The 12,731-nt window shown below is 45.7% G+C and overlaps 1 protein-coding gene across 1 annotated transcript in view; it reads right to left on the bottom strand.

The window, feature by feature from the left end:
* Positions 1 to 12,731, bottom strand: part of ext1c (exostoses (multiple) 1c) — a 47,890-nt gene that overhangs the window by 28,182 nt on the left and 6,977 nt on the right. Inside the window, exon 2 of the mRNA XM_047384349.1 lies at positions 9,812 to 11,034. Within this exon, the coding sequence (XP_047240305.1) occupies positions 9,812 to 10,758 (947 nt within the window). The 5' untranslated portion in view covers positions 10,759 to 11,034. The remainder of the gene's footprint in view (positions 1 to 9,811; positions 11,035 to 12,731) is intronic.

Consider the following 12,731-nt stretch of genomic DNA (forward strand, 5'->3'; position numbering starts at 1 on the left):
CCTGCTTCCTTCATGCTGTTTAGAAAGCTAAATGAGTTGAGCTCTGGACGAAGAACTGATGCAGGGATCATTAACTCCAACATGTTTAATCAACCGTGCATCAACCTGAGCGGTGAAGGTGGCAGCGAGCGCGCTCTCATGGGAGGCTGTGCCTCAGCTGCAGGATCTCCTCACAGCACACTGACTCTGTTTCTGTGACTCTGCCTGCTTCACCTCACCTTCTCTGCAGGACACACAGAGAATAACCACACACTGAAGCTCCACCTCCTCAGAATAACATTAAAGCACCAACCACATTGGCTCCTTGGACTCCCTTGGGTTAATCGATTAACAATTCCCTCTGCAGAGCCGGCCCAGACTCTCCGTTAATCAGACCTTGTTAGACCTTGTCAGTATAGGTCAGGGGGAGAATAATCCAGCCCTCCCATCTTTATCTCCATCCAGCTCCTCATTATGATGCATTCACTGTGCCTCAGAATTCCTGGTTCCTATATCCATCTGGACCATTAATCTCCTGCAGGAAATCATGGTCTTCTTGAACCATGAGGAGTTTTTCCTGAATCACTGCTCAAAACTGGCAGTAGGTTTGGAAGTTGACTTTAAGTCCATGTTCAACCCAAAAAGATCCAACTAGCTCATCTTTAATGAGCCCAGCCCATACCAGTACCCCACCTCCACTCTACTGCTCTAAACTCACGACTGTGAAGCTGTAGTTGCTTCTGGAGGACAGCAGTGAAGCTGTGGTTGAAGGACACACCGATGAGCAGAGCAGTAACCAGAGGACAGCTGGCTGATCACGCTGAGAGGAACATGAACTCTCCATCTGGAGGACAAGCATGAGAGCAATGTGCTACTGGTTTCTGGGTGAGAGGTCAGGACAACAGCAGACTGTTAAAAGAGTCATAGTCAACTTGAGGGTCATGCAAACGCACCACAGCAGGACACAGGTGCTCCAGGCTGAAGATGCACGAGGTGCTGCAGGAAGGAGGCTGAATGAGAAGGAGGAGTAAATTATGTCATCATTGAGGTCATCACTCTAAACCAGACTGAATTACACCACATAGCCTCCTCCTGACCATGTGAAGACCCTTCTGAACATGGTTTACTTCTCCTAAACTTGCTCAGTTTCTCTGGAACATGTTTGTGTGAATCTTTGTGGAGCTTGGGAGGCATAGCTTCATGTGCCTACTCTGTTTTAAACTTTTTAGACCTTTTCTTGGACTAAACATCAAAATATTCTGATGGCTTCATCATTGACCATGTGGAACCTTCACTGACACCCACCCATAAATTTAACCGTCTATTTTCTAAACCTGCTCATTGCTGTTCAGGCTCCCAGAGCAGCAGTGCAGAAGGTTAGCAGGATGTGGGACACACCCTGGATGGGTCCATCTGTCCATCACAGGTCGCCATGGAGACTCACTGTCTGCACACACTATGAATTTTTAACCTTGACCTAACATGCGTGTTTATGGAGGGTGGGTGGAAGCTGGAGTAAACCCAGACCAGGATTTAAACCCAGATGCTGCTTTGAGGAAACATGCTAAACATCAAGCATCCCATGATGAACCAGTGAGAATAAAGAATGGAAAGGAAACAAAAAGTGAACGAGTCCAAGTCAAGTTTTAGTATCAACACCTCCTCATTAGCTGGAGTCTGATGTGCCCAAATAAACCCTGTTCTTCACACAGAAGCTGCTGTTTTCTGGTTTCAGCAACGTTCGGAGGGAAAATGTTTGTAGCTGAATGTTCAGGTCATCCATCAGACTCTAACCTGCAGCTGTGGCCTGAACACACTTCTTCAGAAAAAAAACGACAGAGGAGACATTTCTGGAGCAACTCGGGGGAAGTCTGAATTCTCAAAATGTTTCTCATTCATCAGAGGTGACGAACACGGAGATGGGCGACATGTTCAGAGCAGTCCCTGCACGGCTATCATTAAATGAGAACTCAACAGCACGACTCATGAGTAATTAATCATCATCTGCACATTTTTCATCTGCTGCAAGCTGGAGCCGTATCTGGGGCGTACACACACACAGACAGAGGAGCCAAACAGGTCTGCAGGAGTCTGAAGAATCTACATTTATTTATCCCAAACATCTGATCAGACAGACAGGAACTTCACCTGATCAGCTAGATGTTTCCACTGAGCAGGTAATAGAGAGTGTCCAGGGGTGAAGCTTGTGTTCAGCAGAGACTAAAGAGTAGGAGGAGCTCCAGCTGCTCCAAGGAACTACAGAGACACACTCCTGTCTCCCCCTGAAGAAATGATCTGCAGCTTATTGAAGGTCAGGTTCTTCTGCATTCAGACTAACTGCAACACCCACCCTCACTTTACACACCACAGTTTACACCTAATGGGAACCTTTTGCACTAAGAAGGTCCACCTACACTTCTTCAGAGGACACGGGCATTTGTGATTGTCCCTGGAGGAAAAGTCTCCACATGAGGAAGTGGTCTGAAGATTAGGAGGAGCTACATGGATGCTAGCAAGATCGGAGCTTCTGAGGACTTTTAGTTTAGATTTATTTCTAAGCCTTCTTTTATCAGCTCAGTTTTACTCAATCTGCTTCCATCCATCCATCCATTGAAAAACATGAGAACAGTGTCTGAGGGAAAATACAACAGAACCACCCAAATGGTCTGGATCAGACAGGAATGAACTCAAACAGAAACATCCCTGCAGGAGAAACGAGGTCCTTCGGGAATAAATTCATAATGTGGTAGAAGTTAGTATATTCATGAAAGGTCAAATCCGGGCCAGAAATCTTCACAGACCTTTAAGTTTCTGCAAAAAGGTCTGATATTTCAGAAATAAGCAGACAATAATCAGTCGGACCATGAATTAACCCCCCAGGGTAAATCCCAGTTTAACCCCAATACCCCCCCTGTTTCATTAAAAGCCGGATCCAGGAAGATGTTCATGCTTTGGACCCTGCAGTGTGGCTGTGTCATTCATCCCATGAGCAGCCAATGGTAGCCCTTTGTTCCACATCAAAGCAGCTGTTATTAAAAAACCTACTTTATCTTATTGGAAACTCCGCTCGGTATTTTCTGGCCTAATTTCTCCAGCTGTTTGGAATCAGATGCTTCAGAAAGCCTCAGAGACACTGGGGCCGGTCTAGTTCCTGGAACCCTCTGACAGTAATGATGTAGCTTTGTTATACAGTCATGATTTCTGTCTGTGAGACTCAGCAGCTGGAAATCAGTCATCGCTGACAGGCGAGGACACAGAAATCAGCCTGCTGTGTGGGGTCATAGGTCATGTAAGTGTAAACAGTAAACTCCGACTGCAGGTCGCCTCCTTCCCTGTGTCTCTGCTTCTTTTGTGGTGATGTTATGGAAGCGTTTACGCTCCAGCTGGTCCGGACAAAGCAGCTTGCTGGCTGGAGGCTTTTCCTACTGCTGTGCAATCCAGCTCCATGAAGACCCATTACAGCTCTGAATGGCACCCATTAAAAGGACATCCACACTATTGAGGGGGCCGGGGGCCAAGCGACCCTACAGCAGATTTGAGTGGTACATGACAGCTTCCGAAAACAAAGCCTGAAGAAATGAGGAGCTGAGCATGAAGAAAGCAGATGTTCTGATCATCTGAATCCAGGAACAATGCTGAGCAGCAGCAGCTGTTTATGCTGTGAATCTCTTCAGGAAAACTCATCAACTTTGTTCCCATCAGCTGATAAAAACTGTGGAACCCCTCCTGGTACAGGAGATCCAGTCTGCTGGTTTATATCTGCTGCTCAACCTTCTGTCGTTGTACAGGACACCTTAAATAATTCACATGTCTGTGATGTAACTAATCACACATCAAGATCAGATCCACTAGAGAAAAAAAAGGAGAATCAGTCTTTAGTTTGCATTTCTAAAACAAGTCCAATCCTGCAGATTAGCCCAGTTGACAGAGAGAGATGCAATTATTCAGCAGGATAGAAAATAATCATAAATCTCATTAAAAATTTCATTTAAAAATGCTTTTATGAAGTCAAGATCCGAGTATGTGATGTCAGAGGGGGTCAATAGGATGGGCATTGTTGGCTTCAGGAAAAACGACGTTGGTCCAGCATCTTTGGAAAGGTTCTGATGTGAATTCTGAAGCTTTTCTGTTCAGTCAGATGGACTTTTTACCCCGAGGAACCCTGAATAGCTCCGACAGAGAGAGCCTTCCTGCTACATGTGCTTTAGTCTTATGGATTTGGGTCAGAATCTGACCAATGAAGACATCCAGTTAGACCATAGAGAACATCTAGGTGGACCATAGAGGCCTTCCAGGTAGAACAAAGAGGAGATCCAGGTAGACCATAGAGGACCTCCAGGTAGACCATAGAGGACCTCCAGGTATACCATAGAGGACCTCCATGTAGAACAAAGAGGAGATCCAGATAGACCATAGAGGACCTCCAGGTATACCATAGAGGACCTCCATGTAGAACAAAGAGGAGATCCAGGTAGACCATAGAGGACCTCCAGGTAGACCATAGAGGACCTCCATGTAGAACAAAGAGGAGATCCAGATAGACCATAGAGGACCTCCAGGTAGACCATAGAGGACCTCCATGTAGAACAAAGAGGAGATCCAGATAGACCATAGAGGACCTCCAGGTAGACCATAGAGGACCTCCATGTAGAACAAAGAGGAGATCCAGATAGACCATAGAGGACCTCTATGTAGAACAAAGAGGAGATCCAGATAGACCATAGAGGACCTCCAGGTAGACCATAGAGGACCTCCATGTAGAACAAAGAGGAGATCCAGATAGACCATAGAGGACCTCCAGGTAGACCATAGAGGACCTCCAGGTATACCATAGAGGACCTCCATGTAGAACAAAGAGGAGATCCAGATAGACCATAGAGGACCTCCAGGTATACCATAGAGGACCTCCATGTAGAACAAAGAGGAGATCCAGGTAGACCATAGAGGACCTCCAGGTAGACCATAGAGGACCTCCAGGTAGACCATAGAGGACCTCCATGTAGAACAAAGAGGAGATCCAGATAGACCATAGAGGACCTCCAGGTAGACCATAGAGGACCTCCATGTAGAACAAAGAGGAGATCCAGATAGACCATAGAGGACCTCCAGGTAGACCATAGAGGACCTCCATGTAGAACAAAGAGGAGATCCAGATAGACCATAGAGGACCTCCATGTAGAACAAAGAGGAGATCCAGATAGACCATAGAGGACCTCCAGGTAGACCATAGAGGACCTCCATGTAGAACAAAGAGGAGATCCAGATAGACCATAGAGGTCCTCCAGGTAGACCATAGAGGACCTCCATGTAGAACAAAGAGGAGATCCAGATAGACCATAGAGGTCCTCCAGGTAGACCATAGAGGACCTCCATGTAGAACAAAGAGGAGATCCAGGTAGACCAAGGAGGACATCACAGCTTACGGACAGAAAAGTCAGAGCATCGGCCTAAAAACAGAAACTGAACAACTAAAGAAATGAAATGACTGAAACAAGAATGTTTAGGAGCAAACTTTGGGAGCAACAATATTGATGTCCAAAAAAGCCCAACTACAACCATCATTAACAGCTAAAGAGGAGAAACCAAGGTTACAAGGCCCTAAAGAGAAGCATAATGGATAGATGATGAGATCAAAGTGGGATTCGGGGATGAATTTTAGAGACGATGGTTGTATAGAAACAGGAAGTGAGTTGAACAGGAGGGAGGAGCAGCATGTCAGCCTCAGCCCGAAACCCTCAGCAGAATCCTGAACATGGTCGTAATGAGAAAACAACAAGCTCTCCACACAACAACAACCTTCAGCCCTCAGAGATGCTAAAGCATCTAGGAGGAGGAGGCTTCGGGTTTCCAAACAGTCAGCGGCGGTTTGCAGAACAATGAGCAATTCAGAACCGGACCACAAATATTTAATGAGAAATAACAAGCAGCCCAGCTTGGTTCCTGTCAGACCCGGGCTATAGAAGAAGGATGGCTGTGGTTTCTAGCATCAGCTGCCTGGTGTAAACAATTTGAAAACATCATCTGGTAGCTGGAAGCTTCAGGTCCACAAACGTTTAGATGTTCTGCAGAAGCTACAGCCAGTAAAGCATCTCCTGCATCTCCAGTTCATCAGGATGACCTGATGCTAGCTGCAGATCTGGGTTTGTGTTGTTGTTTCCTCCATCAGCTTGTTCATGAGAAAATAATGAAACAGAGTGGGTGTCTATGAGCACAGAGACAAGGATTGTTGCTCATCTTCTGGTTGCTCTGTGATGCTCTACAGCAGAAGGCCACAGGAACCTCAACAACCAGACATATTTAGCCCAACAATGAAGTGCAAGACGCTGCAAAGATCTGCAGAGAGGAGGGGAGCGTCAGTTAATGATCCATAACCTTTGAAAATGTCATATCTGATGCCTTGTTACTGTATCGATCAACAGCAGGTTGATCCATGTTGCACTGGGAGCCGCTGTTGGACTTTTAAACCAGACCGGACCGGGATGATGGGCCGGAGCTCTATTCGGGCTTCCTTCCGTCGGATTATTAGCCCAGATATCCCTCCGATCCTGGACTGAACCAATTTAGTCTCCTCTGCTCTGATTCTGCTTCGGTCAGTCCAAAGGTAACCTCAGAACTGTGAGAGCCCTCCACTCCGACTCATTTACATTCACAGATGGACCCGTGGTTTCTTCCGTTCTCAAGCAGCTCCCAGTGAGGAGAGGAAGCCATTAGGCTGCAGAGCTCCTTTGTCTTCCTCTCTCCCTCGGTCACATTCAGCCCTCTGATTTATTGAGGCCTCCGTCAGCCTGCAGCCTTCCTCAGACTGTCTCTAGTCTTCATCGTGACATTCAATGGACCCTGAACCCAGTTACAGGCACTTCCTGTTCCCCTCCATGAGACATTTTACATGCATTTCAGTAACATTCAGATATTACTGAAAAAATCAGACAGGATTAAGATAATTAATTTAAAAAGAAACACAGAGATAGTTTCCTGGAGTTAAATGTTTATCATTCATGTGATAAATATTTGAGGTAAGATTGAGGCAGAGCCCAGAGCCCCTGCAGGGGCTGCAGAAAACAGACAGGTTGAAGGATAACTTTGGAAGTAAAGCAGTTTGACACTGAATCTGAGAAGGAAGCAGGAGATGTTCTTAAACTGACACGGGTCTTCCTATTAAGCCTCAGCTAATGCTGGGTTTTTCTGAAACAGAGTTTAAAGATAAATTGAACACATGGCTGGAAGACCACCATTCTGAATCCTGATGTGAGGCTAACTGGAGGATATTCTGCAGTTTGCCTGAAACGCTGAGAACAGCTCTGCCTCCATTTAGACTGGACTGAAAGGAGCCTCTGACCTTCTCATAGTTCAAGACCATACAGAGGAACCAACAGGGACCAGAGTTCCTCACATGTTCCTATAGACTGCTCATATTCAGCTTTTTATTGCATAAACAGTCCGTTAAATTAAATAATCACGCTTTTCTGAAAGTCTGTTGTTTATGTATTTATTTTTTTTGCTGTGTGCAGGTTTAAAATAACAGGACAGTTCACAATAAATATGACATAAAAATGATAATACTAACTCTTCTGTGTTTCCACATGAACACATTAGTTACTGCTTTCAGTTTTTTTCATCATCTGATCTGCTGCAGGATCATGACGTAATAATGTCATGAAGCTCAGCTCAGCCTCCCTGCTGATTCTGGACATAACTTGGGTCACTAGCTGTCCCGGTCCCTCCAGGTTAATCTGATGGTGCAGCAGATGCAGCTACTCATTAACCTGAAGCCACCCTATAAGAGCCTCCTGCTGCATGGAACAGAGACACTCTCACACAGGAACAGCAGAACGGGTCACAGATGAAGATTTCATGAATCTACAGTTCTCATCATCACCACCTTCTCCACCATAAAACCCCGGCAGAATCAGAGACCATCAGAAGCAAACACACCCGCCCCCCTGCTCACACCCTTAGAGCTGTGACTGCTTCCTAACTCACCACCAGCCCCTGCTCGGCCCACCCAGGAGTCTCGCTGTGGTCAGTGTGGGATAAATGAGCTTATTCATAGCGTGAAGTGCTCCATCCTGATGCTGCCTGACCCAACATAAACAAACCAGAGGTAGCTGCTCTACAGTGAAAAGACTTCTATGATCAGAACCACCACAGAGCTGTTCAGCCTGAAACAGCACAGATATTTTATTCTAACTGACTGCTGCTTGAAACCAGACCTAGGAAGACGCCTGTAAACTCTGCAGTTATCATAGTTCATCCTTCTGTAATAATTGCAACTATATTCTGACAAGAGCTAATGAAAGTCACCAATGATGTTCTCCTGGCCTCAGATAATGGACTTCTGTCTGTTCTTGTCCTGTTAGATCTCAGTGCTGCATTTGATCTAGTCATTCACATTATTCTCTTAGAAAGGCTGGAACATGCTGTAGGGATTGGAGAAACAGCACTGCGCTGGTTTCAATCTTATTTGTTATTTTGTTGTTAGTGATACATCTTAATGCATTACTTGTGGAGTATCACAGGGTTCAGTGCTTGGGCCAATTCTCTTTACTATATATAAGCTTCCAATAGGTCAAATTATCAGGCAGTATGAGATAAATTTCCACTGTTATGCTGACGATATTCAGCTTTATTTATCCATAAATCCTGATGGGTCCAATCAGTTACACAGACTACAGGCATGTCTTGAAGACATAAAAACGTTTCTGCTTTTAAATTCAGACAGAAGTTGTCATTGTTGGACCAGAAAAAAACCTGCTTAGTCCATCACTTAACCTGGATGGCATTAAATTGACCTCCGGTAACAAAGTAAAAAACCTTGGTGTTATGTTTGACCAGGACATGTCATTTAAATCCCATATTAAACAGGTTTCTAGGATTTCCTTCTTTCATCTCCAGAAGATTGCCAAAATTAGAAATATCCTATCCAAGAGTGATGCTGAAAAACTAGTCCATGCATTTGTTACTTCAAGGCTGGACTGTTGTAATTCTTTACTATCAGGATGTCCACAAAATGCAGTTAAAAGCCTTCAGCTGATTCAAAGTGCTGCAGCAAGAGTTCTCATGAAAATTAAAAAGATAGATCATATTTCTCCTATTTTAGCTTCCCTTCATTGGCTCCCTGTTAAATCCAGAATATAATTAAAAATTCTCCTCCTCACATATAAAGCCCTTAATGATCTAGCGCCATCATACATCAGAGATCTGATTGTTCCATACGTTCTTAACAGAGTACTTCGTTCTCAGACTGCAGGTTTACTGGTGGTTCCTAGAGTCTCTAGAAGTAGAATAGGAGGCAGATCCTTTAGTTATCAGGCTCCTCTCCTATGGAACCAGCTCCCAGTTTTAGTCTGTGAGGCAGACACCTTGTCTACTTCTTTATCAAACTGACAATTCAATGTAATCTGATGCCTCAGTTGGATCCTCAATTAGTTGGTTTAGCTTATTTACTTTTAGATGCGAGCGGATTGGTTCTCTGGAGGTCTCGTTGAGGTCCATCAGCAGATATGTGTGAAGGTTCAGACCTGCAGCTTTTATCTTCTGTGAATGGACGGCCTGAGGCCTTATGATGAGCTTACTTGTCAGAACTTCAGCTTCACAACTTTTACTTCAAAGAGAGGTTTAAACTGGAAACAGCTAAACTAGAATGAGATTAACTGGATCAAACTGGGATCAGCACAGTGTTCTGGATGTGAGCAGCAGAAGCTACTGAACACTGTTGGATTATTGTCCATTTTTGAGTCAGAACAGGTTGAAAAACAGCTTAAAATGATTAATAATTAGATCAACAACTGTTTTAATATTCCTGGAAGGATTGGACACTGTGACCAGCTCTTACCTCTCATATTCCAGGTTGTCATGGTCACATCGGGCGTCTTTGTGCTTCTCCCAGTCCTTCCCATGGCGGCACGTCGTCAGGGACACGATATCCTTCCCGTTGTGGATGTGATGAAGAGCGTTCCGGGTGTCTGAGCCAATGCCCGTCAGGTATCGTTTCCCCTTGAACATCAGCAGGTACTTCCTCCGCGGCGGCGTGGTATTCCTCAGCAGCCAGCCCCGCTCCCCACCCTTCTGCGGGTGATCCTTAGAGAAGAGCGGGATGGAGACATCGAAGCCGGGCCGAAAGTGTTCTGTGTTCAGGCTGGCTTTGGCTAAGATGGCCTGACCAACGTTAAAGCCCAGGTCCTCCGTGTAGTTGGGCCAGGTGCCTGAGTACAGGTTGAAGATTAGGTGGTTCCGCCCATCATTCCATGAAGGATAACTACGGATGCGCTCGTCCATGTTGGAAACAAACTGTCCCGACAGCTGGTCCCGATCCAATGTGTCTATCCCGAGCACAAACAGGCACGCCTCTCGAGGGTCTGACGTGTAGTAGTGGGACTCAGAGATGGAGGTCAGGATCCTCCTGTAGCTCTCTGACACACGGTCACCTTTCTCCGATGGATATATGTAGACCCCAAACCCTTCGCGTCCTCGGCGCCGGCACCTGGAGAAGTCGAAGCACGTCTCCATGCGACAACGGCTGTCCTTGTAGATGGTTGACCATGCCTGCCGGCGCTGTCGGGGTGACTCGGCTGTCCCCGGGTCAGTTTGGAGTTCATCCAGATGGGCGTAGTGGGGCAAGAAGGCCCTGTCGGTCCAGTTGGGCCAGGGGTGCAGAATGTCCCCCCGGTGGCGCGTTAGCAGGCGCAGCACACGCAGCTGGACTCCTCCGCCGCAGTAGAAGAGGACGAGCCAGCAGCACGCACAAAGGCCCAGCAGAACATACTTCTTACGTGCCTGCATGGGGGCAGTCGCAGTCTCTGTGGCCCCCAGCTGAGTCTCTGTCCGGGGCCCCTCAGCTCTGCAGCCTCACAGGGGTCAACTCAGACTCTAACGAGGTCCTGGCAGAGGTCGACGTGTTAACATGACATCCTCTGAGCCAGAATGATCCAATCCAAGGTTCTGACTTTCCTAATCCTGCCTCAGCTGTGGGACGGCCGTTCCCGCTGCCATCCGGCCTCGTTCTGGCTGATGAAGGCTGACTCCTTTGGCTGCCTCATGCTGTCTGCAGTGCCCCACCTGGAGAGAAGAAAGCAAACAGAATCCACATTACTGCACAGACCGAGCACTGCTGTCTGAAACTCCTCATGGCTCCACAGATTGGGCCAGACTGCAGCGCCAGCACATTCAGAGCTCTCAGACACACAGAGGCAGAGGGTTTCAGGTCCGGACCGCAGGAAAACTGGTACCAGAAACACTTTCATTCTATAAGTGATAGTTTCACCATCATCCAACATTAGAAGCTGAGAATCAGATCAGCCACTGCATCTATCTCTGAACATAAGAAGGGGCTACACAGAACATCTATCGCTATGAGGACCTGTGAGGACCCTGTCAACTGCTGTGTTTAAACAGAACCAGGATTTAAAGAAGGAGGAACATCAACCTAGGCTTTAAAGGCGGAAATTTCACAATCGCTTTGCTTTCCGATACTAAAACATTCAGCCAAATGGATCTAAAGTATGAGTTATTTAAGTGAACAGCAGAGAATAAAAGAGGTGTAAATAAGCTGGAAGAGGCAGGTTGCAAGGAGATGATGTAATAAATATGCTAACTGATGCATGATGTCATCAACTATATGTTATTAAAGACTTTATTTAAAGAAAATATATTGATAAATGAAGATTAACTAGTTCATGTTCTGGTGTGAACTTAGTTCAGACATTTTAGGTGCTGAACTATGAACATGAACTAGTTCAGTTTTGATCATGTGAACTGAACTAGTTGCTGATAAGGATGAAGCACATTTTAAATTAATTTTCCATATCCTCCTGTATCACCATGAGGTCATGTCCACCAACTGTCAGCGTACTAACCTGGGTCAGAACCATGACAAACAGAAACAGGATGTAATACAAAGTCTAGCAAAAACAGCATAATTTGTATAAAATAATATCAGATATTTTAGCATTTTCATGACTATTTATCTTCATAATTCATCAAAACTGAACTTCTAGGAGAAATAAACAGATACACCAATAATAAAGAACGTGACAACAAAATGGTTTGTTTTCAGGTCCAAAATGGAAGCAGAAATGGAGAAAACAGCTACGAACTGACCTAAAGCCCAGTAGGGGCTGAACTGGGACCATCATACTGGGCTCCAGTTGAGCTTACCTGTTTACAGTTTAAAACCAGTCAGCGCAGCAGAACACCCGGGTCACTGTTGGTCAGAACAGAAGGAGGTTTCTGTGCTACATTCACAGACTTTCAACGGTTCTTCAGCCTCATATTTACACAAACTTTACCCCATTAACTGCCCAGCGTGTGCGTGTGTGTGTGTGTGTGTGTGTGTGTGTGTGTGTTGTAAACCCAGCTCTCCTCCTGCCAGCAGCCATACAAAGGCAGCTTTCAGGCCTCACCTCCACATTCCTCCTCACTCTTACCTGCCTGCTGGCAGCTCCACAAACAGAACCGGGTCGATCAGAGCCAACAAGGAACACTCAGAGGTCTGAGCTCAGATATAACGGCTGAACCGTTTCCACTGACGAACATTTTGCAGACGTCTGATCCAGCTTCATACTGGAGTTCTGTTTAACAGAGGTTAAACAGAACCAGAAAGTCTGATATGTGAAGCAACAACAGGTTTCCTCAAACCATTCAAATCCACCAGAACATTCAGTCAATGGCATTCAGTTATAGCGGTTCTACAGGACAAAAACTGATCTGGGTTTTACCAGGTCCTACACAGATTTATCATTATTCATTAAACAAAG

The sequence above is a fragment of the Girardinichthys multiradiatus genome, chromosome 13, assembly GCF_021462225.1.
Source record: "Girardinichthys multiradiatus isolate DD_20200921_A chromosome 13, DD_fGirMul_XY1, whole genome shotgun sequence".
Lineage (NCBI taxonomy): Eukaryota > Metazoa > Chordata > Actinopteri > Cyprinodontiformes > Goodeidae > Girardinichthys > Girardinichthys multiradiatus.